The sequence below is a fragment of the Myotis lucifugus genome, unplaced genomic scaffold (assembly GCF_000147115.1).
Source record: "Myotis lucifugus unplaced genomic scaffold, Myoluc2.0 scaffold_239, whole genome shotgun sequence".
Lineage (NCBI taxonomy): Eukaryota > Metazoa > Chordata > Mammalia > Chiroptera > Vespertilionidae > Myotis > Myotis lucifugus.
The window spans coordinates 394,179-411,133 of record NW_005871287.1 but is presented as its reverse complement, the minus strand read 5'-3'; the positions used below and the strand labels follow the sequence as shown (position 1 = coordinate 411,133).

At 47.7% G+C, this 16,955-nt stretch overlaps 1 protein-coding gene across 1 annotated transcript in view; it reads left to right on the top strand.

The window, feature by feature from the left end:
* MEI1 (meiotic double-stranded break formation protein 1) overlaps positions 1-16,955 on the top strand; it is a 51,637-nt gene that overhangs the window by 31,853 nt on the left and 2,829 nt on the right. The window contains exons 16-23 of the mRNA XM_023762255.1: positions 4,314-4,321; positions 4,399-4,590; positions 5,740-5,844; positions 6,850-6,960; positions 7,275-7,435; positions 9,585-9,666; positions 9,848-10,023; positions 16,725-16,806. Coding sequence (XP_023618023.1) covers positions 4,314-4,321; positions 4,399-4,590; positions 5,740-5,844; positions 6,850-6,960; positions 7,275-7,435; positions 9,585-9,666; positions 9,848-10,023; positions 16,725-16,806 — 917 coding nt within the window. The remainder of the gene's footprint in view (positions 1-4,313; positions 4,322-4,398; positions 4,591-5,739; positions 5,845-6,849; positions 6,961-7,274; positions 7,436-9,584; positions 9,667-9,847; positions 10,024-16,724; positions 16,807-16,955) is intronic.

The window sequence follows — 16,955 nt, the reverse complement described above, 5'->3', positions numbered from 1 at the left end:
ATCCAATCAGGAAGCACTGATTCAGGCAGAAACCCAAATAGTGTTCTAATTAGGAAGTGAAGGCCAATTAGTGAGAAAGGAAAGGGGAACAATTACTTGAATAGAAGGAAGGAATTTTTATGGGTGTTAATAAGCTAAGAAAGGATTTTCTAAAGGTGCAAATAAGCTAACATGGATGATGCTGATTCTAAAGAATGCCTTTAATTTTCAGTTTTAGTCTTAAGGTCTGCTTTCCTGTTATCTTTGCAAACTTGTTTGGAATACAGTGTTGCTTTAGGCTCAGTGCAAAGGCTGTTTTGTCCTGTTTTCATGTTCCAAAGGTTTGAGGAGTAAGATGTGCAAGGCAGTTCTGGGATGGCAGCTCCCACTCCATTTTTTGTTGTTGTTAATCCTCACCCGAGGATATATTTCCATTGTTTTTTAGAGAGAGTGGAAGGGAGGGAGAGAGACAGAGAGAGAAAGAAAAACATCGATGTGAGAAAGACATGTTGATTGGTTGCCTCCTGACCAGGCCAGGGGACTGAGCCTGCAACCGAGGTACATGCCCTTGCCTGGAATCGAACCCTTTAGTCCTTGGGCCAATGCTCTTCCCATTCCATTTTAAGTGGCTTTGTTTACATTAACCACTCTGATGAGGGAATCTGAGGCATCAAACCACTAACAACTGTACTAACTGCGTGGAAATAAAGGTCAGGCAGAGTACTTGGGTGGTAAAAAGGGCACAAAGGTGACATAAATGCTGATCCTCAAAGAACTTGACAAGTGAAAGGGTTGCCAGGCCAATACAGCAACATGAAAGTGATTATTGTAATTCAGGGACAGGGAGTAGTTTGGGGTGGTTCTTGAGCTTGTGGGATATGGTGCAGGAGATGAGGTTGGAGAAAGACAGAAAGGAGCAGGTTTTTAGAGGCCTTGACTTCAGTCATTCACTTTTCCTTTATCATACATCTGTTTGGTATTTACTAGGCAATAGGCATTCCGGTACAAAGATAATTCAGTTAAGGTTGGTCAGTCCTTGCCCTCGAGGAAATCACAAATGCTCTGTCACCTTGTAGAGACTTATAAAGATGGAGGCTTCTCTGAGCTTCAAATTTCTCAACGTGTAAAATGGAGATAAGGGGAGGATAAAAGAAAGAACACGCAGGAACACTCGTGGTGTGCTGCACACAGCACCCTGGCTGTGGGAGTGGCTGGAGAGTCTAAGCCCTCTAGGCTTTCCAAGTCCTGGTTGCTCTGGGTGTCTTCCACCTGGATCCGGACTGGACCACAGAGAATGTGAATCTCAGAGGAGCTCATTGAATTGCCCAAGGTCCTATCGCTAATGAGGGTCATGACCAGGATTGGAGCCTAAAGTTAGTTTTGCACTAACTCAGATCCTAAAAACACCAGTGGTAACAACAACAACAAAACAGTAAGGAACAACTTAGTTGTCTGTTATATATATAATTCTACCATTTTTCCCCCAACTTGTAGCCACAGGAGGGGAAAAGAGTCTAAAAATATGTGTTGGTACCAATTTCTGTTTTCGATATGGGTAATTAACAACTGAAAACAACGCTGTTAATTGCCACTCTTATCAATGGGTGGTCTTTCGTGTAGGTGGTTTAGATGTGAAAAAACAATGATGTCACAGACGCTCTGTTTGCTCCCTGCTTGGCTGTGGCACCCTGGTTGGTCCAGGCCCAGAGAGCTCTTGACAGCTGTGAGCAGGAGAGATTACAGAGCGGGCTGTGTTCTGCCCAGAGCCTTCCCACTGGCCCATGTGCGGGGCGCACACATTCCCCTGGCATTCACATGGCCACCAAAGGCTGAGTAGCCCCTTTACTTTTGGGCCTTTAAGATGTACTAACTCAGGTTTCTGTGGCTCAGTGGATAGAGCGTCGGCCTGCGGACTGAAGGGTCCCGGGTTCGATTCCGGTCAAGGGCATGTACTTGGGTTGCGGGCACATCCCTAGTGGGAGATGTGCGGGAGGCAGCTGATCGATGTTTCTCTCTCATCGATGTTTCTAACTCTCTATCTCTGTCCCTTCCTCTCTGTAAAAAAATCAATAAAAATATATTTAAAAAAAAAAAATCTACTAACTCAGGTTTCTGAGGGACCAGATCTGGCAATCAGGCAGGCACTTGCTGTTGGTAGAGGAGGACCAGGAAACTGGTTTGGCCTTGGGCCCTGTGACCTTGGGAAAATCACACCCCCTCTGGGCTTCAGGCTCATATTCTGTGAAGTAAAAGGGTTGATGGAAATGAACTGAGATTCCCTAGCCTTCCCATTCTGTGATCCTCTCCTTCCAGAGATGTTTTCTCAACCCTACAAGGTGACATTAACTCCTAGTTACCATGCCACTGCTTTGACTCCTTCATTAACTCCTAGGTACCATGCCATTGCTTTTTTGCTAGGCAGATTACTTAGTTTGCCCCAGTTTCCTCATTTGAAAAGTTGGGGTGACACCTACCTGGAAGAGTTACTATGAGGACAGATAAACATTCAGCTGCTATTTAAATACAGCATAGTACCGGACAGTTTTAGGCCTTATTTGAGTGGCTGCTATTGAGATTAGAGTTGTTTCTCTGGCAGCTGTGGAGGTTTGTGAAGAGCCAAGGCCAGACACTGCCATCCAGTGATCAGCACATCTGGAGCGGTCTGGTCTGGAGCCCTGTAGTCATGTTTCTGCGCGTCAGGAGCTGATCTTCCTGGAAAGAGAGTCTGTGTGTGACCTTGGGCTCATAGCACTCAGCCCTAACTGTCCAAAGGAATTGGCTTGTTGGAGCTGGTAGGTGCCAGGAGTTATCAGTGGGAGAGCCGGGGGCGCAGCTTCTGACTGGCTGTGCCTTTAACAAATACTCGTTAAAATGACTGTGAAAGCGAATAAACTCCATGTCCTTGCCCACCTTCTGAACCCAAGGCTTTTGCAGCTTGGAGCACAGATAGCCAGACTGCCATGGTAGAGGAGAGGCCTGACCTGGTCCTCTGAGTCTGCCCTAACCCATCAAGTGGCACCTCCAGCCCCCTGTCCTCTTTTCCCTTAAGGCACACTCAGGTCTGCTGTCCTGAAATAACCTTTTCTTGACCCTGATGCTTCCATTTGCATGAGAGAGGCATCCTAGAAAGGAGAAAGCGCTTTGGGCTTGGAATTAGGTGAAGATGCTTTCAAATCTTAGCTGTGCCACATACTGGTTTATGTGACCTTTTTTTAAAAAAATATATTTTATTGATTTTTTACAGAGAGGAAGGGAGAGAGATAGAGAGTTAGAAACATCGGTCAGCTGCCTCCTGCACATCTCCTACTGGGGATGTGCCCACAACCCATGTACATGCCCTTGACCGGAATCGAACCTGGGACCTTTCCATCCGCAGGCCGACGCTCTATCCACTGAGCCAAACCGGTTTCGGCGGTTTATGTGTGATTTTCCCAAGGTCACAGGGCCCAAGGCCTTTGACATATCATTGTCCATGTAGGAAATGTCCAGACCTGTGGAGAATTTTTATGAGTTTATTTGAGCCAAACTGATGACAATTACTGGGAAGCAAAATCTCAATGCACTGAGAAGTGCTCCGGGGAATGGTGATGTGCTGATCAGATGTGCTGATCGCTGGGTGGCACAGTGTCTGGCCTTGGCTCTTCACAAACCTCCACAGCTGCCAGAGAAACAACTCTAATTTTAACAGCAACCACTCAGTTAGGGCCTAATACGTCCTGCAGCTTATCTTATACATTAGAATCAAAGAAGACATAAGGAAGGTTACATGAAAGCCATTGGTGGATTTAGAAGGGCGGGAGGAATCAAATGGGGGTGGGGGCTGGGGGCGCAGGGGGAGTCTCTGGGATTGGATAAAAAGTGAAACGGAGAGAGAAATAGTTCTTTTCCATTGCTGGGTATGAGATAGTTAACAGTTATAGCACATACTGGTAAAGATGGCATGTGTGCCCTGAGGGATGTGGAAAAGGAGATTACTCTGACATTTCAAAGGCATGCTGCTTTAGTTGTTAAAAGACAATAGAGAGGCTTACTTTTAAGGTAAAGATTGACCTTTGTCAAGGAAGCTACAGGCCTAGGATGTGACTACCCACCAGGACTCGCATTTAGTTAGGAATTTTTAAGTCCAGACCATCCTATGTGGTTACCTTGGATCTGAGTTTGTAGGGCCTGCCATGCTGGCCTTCCCTGAGCATGTCAGATTTCCTATGTGGCCCCTTTTTCATCTACATCCTGTAACCTCTCTAAGCCTCTGTGTCCTCCTGCTTAGAAGGGACCTACAGGATGTCAGGCTGGTACATAATGGGTGCTGACTCAGTGAGTACTTCTTTCCCCAGGTTCTGTGGTACCATCATCCCGAGCCCTTTCCCAACCCCTCTCTTCTCGACTGTCTAACGGTCTCTAACCAGGATGCCCTTTGAGCTCTGACTGTCTTCTTTCCTGCTCAGGATCTCATCTCTTCCAGCCCCGTGGATATAGCCCGCAAGGTACTGATTGTCCTGAGGACCTTTTTGAGAAGGAATGAGGACGTCCAAGTGGGTGGTCTCATCCGAGGTCACTTCCTGCTGATCCTACAGCATCTGCTGGTGGAGTATGGGGACTCGCCATTAGAAGGTCAGTCTGCAGAGCTGGGGGCACGTTTTGACCTGAAAGGTCAGTAAGACATGGGCCTCTCTGCCCTGAAGAGGTCTGCTCCAGGAGAGAAGCAAAGTTTTCTCTGCAAAAGATAAGTCAGTCGAGTGTGGCATCAAACTAAACTTTACCTGCTCCCTCTCACTGGTGGGTGGGTGCTCAACGTATTTGGTTTAGTGTGTGTGTGTGTGTGTGTGTGTGTGTGAGTGTTTTTATGTTTAATGACTGTGTGTTTAGCATGGGTGGGTGTGTTTAAGTATGGGTGCATGTCCCCACCCTGCACGGCATGTGCTGAGAGCTGTTAGTCACAAGAATGGCAGCCTCCAGTTGGTGAAAAGAAAGCTGGAGTTGTGGGGGAGGCCAGGGAGGCAGCAGCAGCCAGCAGGAGCTGGGGAGGGGGAGGGTCAGTGGTGTATTAGAAGCTTCCAGGGAAATCCAGGATAGTTTCCAAATCTGGAATGGGACTCCCTGAAGCCAAGGAAGCTTGATGTTTGGTACAGTATGAAGACACTGCAAAGGTTGAGATTGGTTTGTCTTTCCCTGTTTTTAGGAAGTTGAATTTTTAAATTAAATTTCCAAGCAAGTTAGTGCTTGGAAATTGGAGGAGAGCTGTGGCACTTGCACTTGGTCCAGTCCTGATTTGGGGGGGGGGGCGGGTAGAAATAGATTTAAGGGTGCCTGGAGGAGCTGAGTCCTTCCTTTGCAAGGAAGGAGGAGCCCCATCTAACTGACAACAGTGTTTAAGAGCCATGAGATTCTGTGGAAACAGGTAGTGGAAAAACTGTGAGCATTGGGTTCAGATTTGGGTTCAAGTCCTGGCCCTGCCATTTATTAGCTGTGGAACCTTGAAGAAGTCACTCAGCCACTCTAGGCCTCAATTTTCTTTACTGCAAAATAGGAATAAAAATCCCTGTTTCACATGGTTTTAAGGAGATTAAGTGAAATAGTGAATTTCTGGCACCGAACACATATTGGCCCTCAGTATGTCAGTTGCCCCTGTGCCCAATGAAGAAGGAAGAAGGCAGGAAGTAGGAATAAATCCCAACAAACCTTTTACAGCCCATGGGTACCTGTCTGACTTTGAGGAGATCTGAGCGTCAGACCCCTGACCAGCCCTCTTGTTCCTCACAGCCTTGGGGAACCTGCCGTTGCTGCTGAGCCTCCTCTCGGTCCTGCAGCTAAGGAACGAGTCGGAACAGGAACTGGACAGCATGGCCATGAAGCTCCTTCACCAAGGTGCCAGCTTGAAGGCCTGGGCTGGGTGTGCCAGGGCGCTCCTTTCTTCCCTCCTTTCATCCCTGTGGGCTTCTTGCTAAGGGACCTTTCAGATCTCTCTCTGATTATTCCCTATGAGTGAAATAACACTCCCCAAAATAGATGTTTATATAAAATTATGTGATAAGCACAAGCAGTGGAGTTGGGAAGGCCTGGGTTTGTTCTTAGGTTAATCACTAGCTATACGACCTTGGACAATCACCTCGCCTCCTATGAGCCTTATGTTCCTCACAGGTAAAATAATAGTATGACCTGATTTAGGGTTAAGATAAGGAGTAACTGTAGGTATATAATTCCACACAGTGCTTGGCACACAGCAGGTTTTATATTGGGGTCATGGGGCAGGAGTGGCAGTTCCCCAGAGGGAAGGGATGTGTCCTATAGAAGTCTAGTTTACAGTGTAGCAACTGCTCTGATGAGGGCTGCGGGAGCACGGTAAGGCACTTGAGAGGTTAAGGAAGGCTTCGTGGGGGAGGTGAACTTGGAATTAAGGAGTTAGTCCGATGGGGGTGATGAGAGAGAGAGAATATGGCAAGTTCAGGGCTTTGCACCTGGATGGTTACAGAGCTCCCCCGGGAAGGTGGTTAGTGCCCCATTGCTGGGAGAATGCAGAGGCTGGGTCTTCTTCCTGTTAAGGGTAGCAGGTTGGCCTGGATGACCTCTGCACACCCTCCCACCTGGAGTCTGTGCTGGCATGAGCTGTGAGAGGATGCCCTGGACCACCTAAACGAGTGCAGTCCGCTCGAATGCAGCTGTGGGCTGCTTTCCAGGTGTTTGTTCAGATGGGGGGTGTGAAGATGCCTTCGGGCTTCTCACTGTGTTTCCTCTCATTGGCTGTAATACTGAGGAGACTTGGTTTGTGTTTGGTCCCGAGACTGAAATCGTCATCTGAGGGCAGTGTGAGTGCTGATGTGCGTTAAAGCCAGAGCGCTGCGCGATGGGTGTGGGGACTCTCATCTTTTGCAGTGAGCAAGCTGTGTGGGAAATGCAGCCCCACGGACATGGACATCCTGCAGCCTTCCTTCAACTTCCTGTATTGGAGCCTTCATCAGACCACCCTGGGCAGTCAGAAAAGAGGTGCTGGGGCCCAGGCTGTGGTAGTGAAGAGGAGGGGTGCTGGGCAGTGTCTGTGGCCCTGGCTGCCCTCGGTTTTTCCATCTTAAAAAAATAAATGGGGATGTGGCTGGACCAGATGGTCATAAGGTCCTTTCTGCTTCTGATAACCTGTGGTTCTGGAATGAAGCTGGGACCCTTAGGAGCTCCAGCTGATCCCTGGGTCCGTTCACTGTGTGCGTGAAGCCCTCTTCGGGTGCTAACTCAGCATCGGTGGCCCTGAGCTGGGGCTCCTGTGTAACTAACTCACGTGGCCCTGCCTTGTGGACCCTCTGCAGCCGCCGCAGTGCTCCTGAGCAGCACAGCTCTGATCAAGCTCCTGGAGAAGACGCTGGCGCTCACCTGGGCGGGGGAGGGCTCGCCCAGGACCACGCTGCTCTGCTCTGCCTGGCTGCTCACTGCCTCCTTTTCTGCCCAGCAGCATGATGGCAGTCTCCAGGTTAGTCTCTAACCCGGTGGCTTTGGTGGCCTGCCGTCACCTGCTGGGTGGCATAAAGATTCTGAGGTCTGGTTCCAGATCTATGGCTTATTAGCTGTGTAACCTCGGCAAGATATTTAACTTTCTGAGCTTCAGTTTTCTTGCCTACAAAATGGCGGGGGGGTTGTGCAGAAATACATCCAGAGTTGTTGTCAGGAAGTTTATATTAATCCATTTAGCACACCTGGATCACCTACATGCCAGGCTGTATTCTAGACACAGAGGAATAATTAATGAATGCAGCACACCCCTCCCCCCACCTGGGGGAACATGTATTTGTAGGTAAAGATAGTGGGGAAAGGCATTCTGGGTAAAGAGAACAATATGGGGAAGGCATGAAGCCGCACAAATGTAGGACAGGGTGTGCATATCTGGAGAGTGGGGGCGTATTCTGTAGCTGGAATGTATGGAGTGGACTCTTAGGCTGGATAGGAAGGCAGAAGCCTACCTGTGACCTTGAAGTGCTGGGTGGCAAGCTGTCATTGTGATTGTCCGAGAAGGTGATGCAGGGAACCAGGGAGCTGCAGCCATGCCCACAAAGCCCCTCCTTTCCTCTCAGCCCTCCGCCGGTAGGACTTGTCATCCAGCGCCTTGCAGAGCTCCTCTGTGGGCTGCTGTACTTTCGGGTGTCTCCTCTGTAAGGCTGGCTGCTCCCTGTGGACAGAAGCCATCTCCTAGTCTTCGAGATGTCCTCACACTGTGCCCAGCCCTGTGCCAGTCTAGTGCCAGGCACACACTCAGTAATGTAGGAGTGAAGTCACTTTTAACATTTGGCCTCTAGGGCGGCAGCAATCTGTGGCGGATCTATGCTACAGCAGATCTGCAGTGTGCAAGAACCTTCCCTGCTCTGCTGTGTGAAGCTGTTGGACCTCCCTATATGCCTGCGGTTACCTGCTGGCTGGAAGCCTGGCCTTGGCTCTGCCCTGGCCCTCAACTCACACCTAGCAATTACCTAATACCTTCACTCTAAGGCCTCCCACTGCCTAGCGCCTAGGCCTGATTGTTCATCCTCACCGCTAACGCGGCCTGTTCACCATCTCCGCGCCCCCAGCCTCTCCCCTCCTCCACATCTGCCCGCACAGCCACAGTCTGTCCACACGTCCCTGCTGCCTACACTCCTGTGGCTTTTGGTTCTGCACGTGGCTGCTGAGACCCTGCTTACTTCGCCCCTCTGCAGCCTTACTTTCTGCTTTCCACCTCCTGCCCTGGTCTCTGTTCTCAGTCAACTGTGCTCTTTCACATCTCCAGACCTTTGTTTGTTTGTTTTTGATCGGTTTTCAATAGCCTTAATTATTAAGACAGTTTTAGATTTGCAGAAAAATTGAGCAGACAGCACAAAGAGTGCCCATATAACCCTCACAAACTTTCCTCTATTAACATCTGACACTAGTTTGGAATTTCCATACCTTTATCAAACCTTCTGCCTAGAACCTGCCGATTCCACCAGCCAACAAGCATTTTTAAGGAACTGCTTTGCGTCAGAGCGAGATAGATCTGAGCAGAGTAGTTCCTGCCTCCAGGCAGCTCCTGTTCTGAATGAGGAATGTAGAGCAGGCTCAAGGCTTTGAACCCGCCACCCCTCCTAACCCCTGTTTGGTCATTGCTTTGATGTTAAGGAGCACATTCACCAGTGCTGTTCCTAGTCTGTTCTTCACAATAGCTCTGGAGGAAGTGAAAGTAGGTGCATTGTCCCCATTTCATTGATGAAGGAAGTAAGGCAGGCAAGTAAGTGCAGTGACTTGCCCACATCCACACAGGCGGCCAGTGACAGAGCCAGGATTTTGATTCCGGGCTATCTGACTCCGGATCTAAGTTAGTTGGATGGTGGATTAAGGTGGAGACTGAACCACCGATGAGGCCAGGGAAGTCCCCTAGTGGAGGAGGTCCTTGAGGATGGGGGAGATTTGGGAGAAACGGGATTCTCCAGGGAAGGTTTGATTTCCCTCCTTGCGTTCCTGAATCCAGGGCTGGCGAGGCCACAAGATTCTGTGTGGCCTCCTCTGTCCTTGATGCAGCTGGTATGTGCGTGGGTAAACTGATACTGGGGTAGGTTATTTTCTGTCCAAGCTCCCAGAATATGGGAGTTACCCTTTACCCCCTGCCCTGCCAGGTTCACCAGACACTGTCCGTGGAACTGGACCAAGTACTGAAGGCCCTCAGCTTTCCAAAGAAAAAGGCCACGCTGCTCTCAGGTGTGGGCCCAGGGGCGGTAGCAGTAAAAGAAAAGCTCTTCCTCTGGATTCTGAGATGGACCACCCTTCCCAGCCCAGCCTATGGTCACCCATTATTCTCTCCATTGTTTCCTCTTCTGACAGAGCTGGTGGAGGTGGGGAAGAAGGCAGGGACTGGGTGTAAGGGGTTTCTTGCTTTCAGCTGCTCTCTTGCGCTTCCTGCGGACAGCCCTGCAGCAAAGCTTTTCCTCTGCCCTGGTGACTCTGGTGCCCTCAGGAGCCCGGCCACTGCAAGCCCCTGAGGACACTGTCCTAGCTCCACTGGGAACATCACAAGTGCTGTCCCTGGTCATTGGACTGCAGAACCTCTTGGTGCAGGTAAGGCCCTTGCTGAGTGAGCCCTGGTACTGGAGCCTGTTCACCCAGGACAAGAGCAGGAAGGAGTGGCTGCCTCTCAAAGCCTGGATTGATTTGGAACTTTTAAGGTTATGGTGAGCTGGTCACTGTAGGGTTTAGTTATGAAACTGTTTTAGTTTAGAAATGAAACTCAGATTGGTTCATAACTGAGAAGTTCAGGGGTCAGTACTGGCTTCGGGCACAACTGGGTCCCAGAGGCTCAGACAATGTCATTAGAACTGCCTCAGTCGCTTGGCTTTATTGTCATGGGATGGCAGGATGACCCACAGCTGCTCCTGGCTTATATCCTTCCAGCAAAAAGGAGGTTTCTCTCTTTCCCTAGAGTTGAGTCTCATTAGCCTGGCTTGGGTGAAGTGCCAATCATTGTGGCTGAGGCATGGGATGCTCTCATAGGCCTGGCTTGGGTCAGTGCCCTCTCCTGGAGGTTATGGTCAGCTCTCCATAACCCACATGGACTGAACATGAGAGAGGCATGGTTTGAAAAATAAAACTGTTCCAAGAAGAAGGAAGAATAGAGCCTGGACAAGCAAAAACAGTAGGTGTCCACCCAAAAGGGGTTTGTGTTTTACAGCCTAGAGGGTTCTTGGAGATCATTGTTTATCCAGCCATCATATACTGTGAAGGGTGGTGGGGGCATGGAGATAAGTCAGGAGCCTGCCTTTGAGCATTTAACAGTTGGAGGGAGGATGGTGCCTTGTAGACAGGGGTGATAACACAGTGCTGTCAAGGCTGGACTAGAGCACTGCACTGTGGGGCCCAGTATGTAACTAATAGGCTGGTGCAGGGTGAGTGTGGGGCTGGCTATCAGAGAAGGCTTCCCGGGGAAGGTGCTTGAACTGGGCTACAGAGACCAAATGACTTGTCCTAGGTCCTCAATGGCAGAGATCCGGGGCGTCAGAGATCCGGACAGCAGTACCATTTCAGTCTCTGATACGATTCATTCCCTGTCCCTGGCCTTGTATCATATTTCCTGCCCTTGATTCTTCCCTTTCAAGGAGCTTATTGTCTGTTATTTTTATATATGAGCTGGTCACACTGTAGGGTGACCAAGGTCCCAGACATTTATGCTGTTTTAATTAGACTTGGACTCTCCTTTCTTGCCCTTCGATACTTGCCCAAGTCAGACAGTCACAGGTCCACATGGTCTGATCTGATGGCGAGGTACTCATAGGGCAAGAAGAGCGAGGTGGGGCAGCCAGCAAATGAGTGAGAAGAGTTGCAGAGACTTCCTAGGAGAGAAGAGGGGCCTTGATTAGAGTAGGTTCCACTCGGTGCCCAGATAATGCCTGCACTAGTATGATATGGCTATTGATTGTGCAAGATTATGTTTAAGGATTGATCCCCACTTGGCCTTTCTGAAATCAATAATCCTATATAATAAAAGCCTAATATGCAAATTGTTCAACCGGGAGTTCGACTGGGAGTTTGACCCCTCGCTATGACGTGTGCTGACCACCCACTGCCCGGGTGCTCAGACACACGTGTAAGTATGCATTAAACAGGCATTGACAAGTGTCCGGTTTGAAGAGGTACAGAGGCTTAGCCTGCTCAGAGCAGCCACGTGTCTTCATCTGGCCCTGCACCTGGAGGTTCAGAATGAGGCTCTCTGGACTGGTTGGTTTTGCTTTCTATACTTTTCTAACCAGGGCCAGATGGTCTTGGTCAGAAGCTCTTTCAGGCTTACTCCTCTGATTCCGGTGCAGATGCGACATCCCTGGGGAGTCTTGGGGGAGGGCAAGGGTGGGCCTGAGACATATCCTCTGTGCTCAGACTTGGCTTTCTGATTGAGGTGGGAGTGGAATGTGTTATCAGATTGGAAATCAGGGAACTAATTAGTTTTACAAGACTTGAGGCTTTGAGTGCAAGGGTCAGTCCTACAAGGAGATGTTGATGTCAAGTTAAGGGTCTAGGAGAGTAGGAGGTGGGGAGGATGGGGAGATAACCTTTCCTGAGTAAGCACTTGACCTGTTATTCATTCATTACAACTCTGTATGGTAGAAATGATCATCTCAGTTTTATAGACAAAGAAACAGAGTCCTAGAGCTACTAAGTAACTTGCCTGAGTCACACATTTTAGTCAGGATTCAAACCTGTCTTGGCTACAAGACGCATGTTCTTTCAGTGTCCCAAGACGTGTCTCTTGTGAACAGGAGCCATTGTTACCTGAATGGTAATCCCTGGTTTTCCTAACGCCCAGTGGCCCTACCTCTTCGCCCATCACCCAGGGGGCCCTTGCTGGTTGTATGGGGTGATAGGACTCACGGTCAGAGGGTGGCACTGTGCCCACAGCTCCTCACCAGGTGGGAGGCCGGGGCATGCTGGCCCATGGCTGTGTGGTCCTGCGTACGTGGCAAGAGGCTGGAAGTGCCCACTGGTTAAGAGTGAATTTTAGGCCAGAGAAGGAGAAAGGGCACAAAGCTGTTAACCTAAAAAGAAAAAGACCTTTCAAAGTGAAAGCCAACAAGCATTTATTTGAGATTTTTAAAAAAGAACAGCTTTTCGGGAAGCACTGATTCAGGCAGAAATCTAAACAGGGTTCCAATTAGGAGGCAAAGGGTATTTATGAGAAAGGGAAGGGAGCAATTACACCCATAGAGGGAAGGCATTTCTATTGGTGCAATAACCTAACATAATTCTAAACAACGTTTTAAATTTTTAGTCGATAACCATCAGTCTGCTACCTCCACCCACTGCCTGGGTGCTCAGACATAGTATCTGCTTTCTTGTCATCTTTACAAACAGTTCTTTGGGACACAATGTTGCTTTGGGCCCAGTCAAAATATTATTTTGCCCTGTTGTCACACATTCCAAAAGCTCGAAGCATGAGACCTGCAAGGCAGTTCCTCTGCATTTTAAGTGGCTCCATTTATATTATTATTATTATATATTTTTACAAGGCCAAGGGTTTGGTTCTTGACTTGCCACCTACTATCCATGTATCCTCAGGTCAAGTATTTTCTCTCTGGGCCTCATTTTCTTGCTGTAAAATGAGGTGAGTGGGTTATCTCAGCGGTCGGCAAACTGCGGCCCCTTGAGTGTGGCTCTTCCACAAAATACCACGTGCGGGCGCGCACGTACAGTGCGATTGAAACTTCGTGGCCACACTCAAGGGGCCAAAGAGCCGCATGTGGCTCGCGAGCAGCAGTTTGCTGACCACTGGGTTAGCTCAACCACGTCCACCTTGGAGGCCATAGGGGTTCTGTGCAAGAGACCCAGGGCTTGTTAAAGTGGGGGCATGCTTCCCTGTTATGCATTCCACTAAGATATTCACCATTTACTGAGTATTTACTCTGTGCCAAGCACTGGTTAAACACTATGTCCATTTCTCATCTAACCTCTCAGCAACCCAGGCCATCTTTTTATTCCTACACAGCAAGGTTGAGTAACCTTGGCCAGGATCACACAGATGGTAAGTGACTAAGCAAGGATTCAAATCTGAGTCTGCCCCATACCCTTAACCATCAGGTTGCTGCCTTTCAAAGGAGAGCATAGGATTTTTTTGGTTAGTTTTAGTTTTTACATTTTAAAAAATTTGTTTTATTGAGCTATAACTTACATGCAATAAAATCCATTAATTTTTTAAAAATATGTATTTTATTGATTTTTTACAGAGAGGAAGGGAGAGAGATAGAGAGTTAGAAACATCGATGAGAGAGAAACATCAATCAGCTGCCTCCTGCACACTCCCCACTGGGGATGTGCCCACAACCAAGGTACATGCCCTTGACCAGAATCGAACCTGGGACCCTTGAGTCCGCAGGCCTATGCTCTATCCACTGAGCCAGATCTGTTAGGGCTCCATTAATTTTTAAGTGTAGAATTAGGTGGATGTTAATTCTCATGCTATGGAACATTTCCATCACCCCAAAAAGTTTCCTTTTGCCCTTTTTTTTTTAAAAAAAATACATTTTTATTGATTTCAGGGAGGAAGGAAGAGGGAGATAGAAACATCAATGATGAGAGAGAATCATTGATTGGCTGCCTCCTGCACGCCCCCCACTGGGGTTGGAGCCTGCATGTGCCCTTGACTGGAATCGAACCTGGCACCTTTCAGTCTGTAGCCCGACACTCTATCCATTGAGCCAAACCAGCTAGGGCTCCTTTTGCCCTTTTAAAAAAAATTTTTTTTAATTGATTTTTTTATAGAGAGGAAGGGAGGGGGATAGAGAGTTAGAAACATCCATCAGGTGCCTCCTACACACCCCCTACTGAGAATGTGCCTGCAACCAAGGTACATGCCCTTGACCAGAATCGAACCTGGAACCCTTTAGTCTGCAGGCCAATGCTCTATCCACTGAGCCAAACCGGTTAGGGCCCTTTTGCCTTTTTGAAGTCAGTCCCCTCTCCCCATTCCTGAATCTCACAAACACCAATCTGCTTTCTGTCACTATAGTTTTACCATTTCTAGAATTTTTTTTTTTAATCCTCACCCGAGGATATTTTTATATTGATTTTTAGAGAGGGAAAGACAGAGAGATATATCGATGTGAGAGAAACACATTGACTGGTTGCCTTCTACATGCACCCTGACCAGGGCTCGGGCCAGGGAGGAGCCTGCAACCCAACCGAAATACATGCCCTTGACCAGAATCAAATCCGGGACCCTTTGGTCCGCAGACCAACTCTCTATCCACTGAGCCAAACTGGTTAGGGCCCATTTCTAGAATTTCATATAAATGAAATCATACAGTATGTAGTCTTGTGTGTCCAGCTTCTTTCACTTAGGTTAATGCTTTTGAGATTCATCATATTGTTGTGTGTATCATTACTTTATTTCTTTTTATTGATGAGCAGTAGTCCATTATATGGCTATGGCACAATGTGTTTATCCATTGACCTATTGATATTTGGGATGACCATATTTTTGGCTGTTATGAATTAAGTTGCTCATAATATTGAAGACAAGTCTTGCTGTGGTTATATGTTTTCATTTCTCTTGGGTAAAAACCTAGGAGTGGGATTTCTGGGTCAAATGATGTATTAGTGCCGAAACCGGTTTGGCTCAGTGGATAGAGCATCGGCCTGCGGACTCAAGGGTCCCAGGTTCGACTCCAGTCAAGGGCATGTACCTTGGTTGCGGGCACATCCCAGTAGGAGATGTGCAGGAGGCAGCTGGTCGATGTTTCTCTCTCATCGATGTTTCTAACTCTCTATCTCTCTCCCTTCCTCTCTGTAAAAAATCAATAAAATATATTTTTAAAAAATGATGTATTAGTTTTCTATTGCTGTGTGACAGGTAACCACAAACTTAATGGCTTAACACAACACCCACTTATTATCTCACAGTTCTTTATAGCAGAAGTCTGGTAGGCTCAACTAGGTTCTTCACTTAGGGTCTGAAATGAGGCATTGGCTCGGCTGGGTACTTACCTGGGGCATCTGGGAAATAACCCACCTCTTCCTCAGGGGCCTCTTTCAGCTCTTTGATGTTGCCCACATGCCCCTCTTCTTCAAACTAGCAATGCATGTTGAGTCCTCACATTTCTAATCTCTCCGGTTCTTCTGCCACCAGCCAGAGAAAACTCTGCTTTTAAAGCGCTAGTATGAATTGATTGGACCCACCCAAATGTCTCCCTTTTGCCATTTAATGTAACATAATCACAGGGTAACATCTGGGAGCAAAGGTCATGGGACCATCCCTTTTTAAAAATTTTATTGATTTGAGAGAGAAAGAGATTTGTTGTTCCACTTATGTATACATTCATTGGTTGATTCTTATATGTGCTCTGACCAGGATCAAACCTGCAAACTTGGCGGGTTCTAACGCTCTAACATTGCCTTGGGGCCACACTCTAACCAACTGAGCTACCTGGCCAAGGACTCCTGGGACCATCTTAAAATTCTGTCTACCGCATATGCCAATTGTATGTTTAACCTTATAAGAAACCATCAAACTATTTTCCAAAGTGGCTGCACCATTTTACCTTTCCAACAGAGAGGTATATGAGCATTTCAGTCGCCCAATATTCTGGCCATTTGATATTAACAATTTTTAAAAATATATTTTTATTGATTTCAGAGAGGGTGAGGGGTGAGATGGAAACATCAATGATGAGAGAGAATCATTGATCAGCTGCCTCCTGCATGCCCCCTACTGGGGATTGAGCCTGCAACCTGGGCATGTGCCCTTGACCGAAATCGAACCTGGGACCCTTCCATCTGAAGGCCAACACTCTATCCACTCAGCCAAACTGGGTAGGGCAATATTATCAAATTTTTAATTTTAGCTATTGGTGAGTGTAGTGGTATCTCATGGTGGTTTTAATTTGCATTTCCCTAATGACTATGATAATGAGATCTTTTCACATGCTTATTAGAGCATAAAATTTTGTTTTATGAAAGATTCAGCTGCTTTTTAAAAAAAAGTTGAAACTCACTGGCTTAGATAAACTATCTGTGAATCTCTTAGTGGGGCCCAGGGCCCATCTCCTTTCTGAAACAAAAGTGTCTGGAATGTAGGTAAATCATTAGTGTAAGCACTGTGCTCTGTGTGTGGGTGAGCGATGAAACAGACATTTCTTCATTGCCTACAGGGCTACAATCCCAAATCTGAAGTTATGAAATCCAATTGTTCTGAAAATCAAATTGTTTTTCTTGGTTGGCATCAAACCCATTGGTAACAAAACCTGATATAAACATTTGTGTTTTTTGTTTTCTTGCAGAAGGACCCTCTATTGTCCCATGCCTGTGTCGGCTGCCTGGAGGCCTTGCTTGACTACCTGCATGCCAGGAGCCCAGACATGGGTAGAAACCCTCCCCATTCTCTGATGTTCCCCTGAGGGCGATGGGAGGAGGCCAGCCTCTGCCACGTCCTGCTCCAAACTGCCATCCCCTGTTCTGTGAATCACACTCATTTTGTGTAATTCTTTCAACAAAACTGCATGGGCACTGTT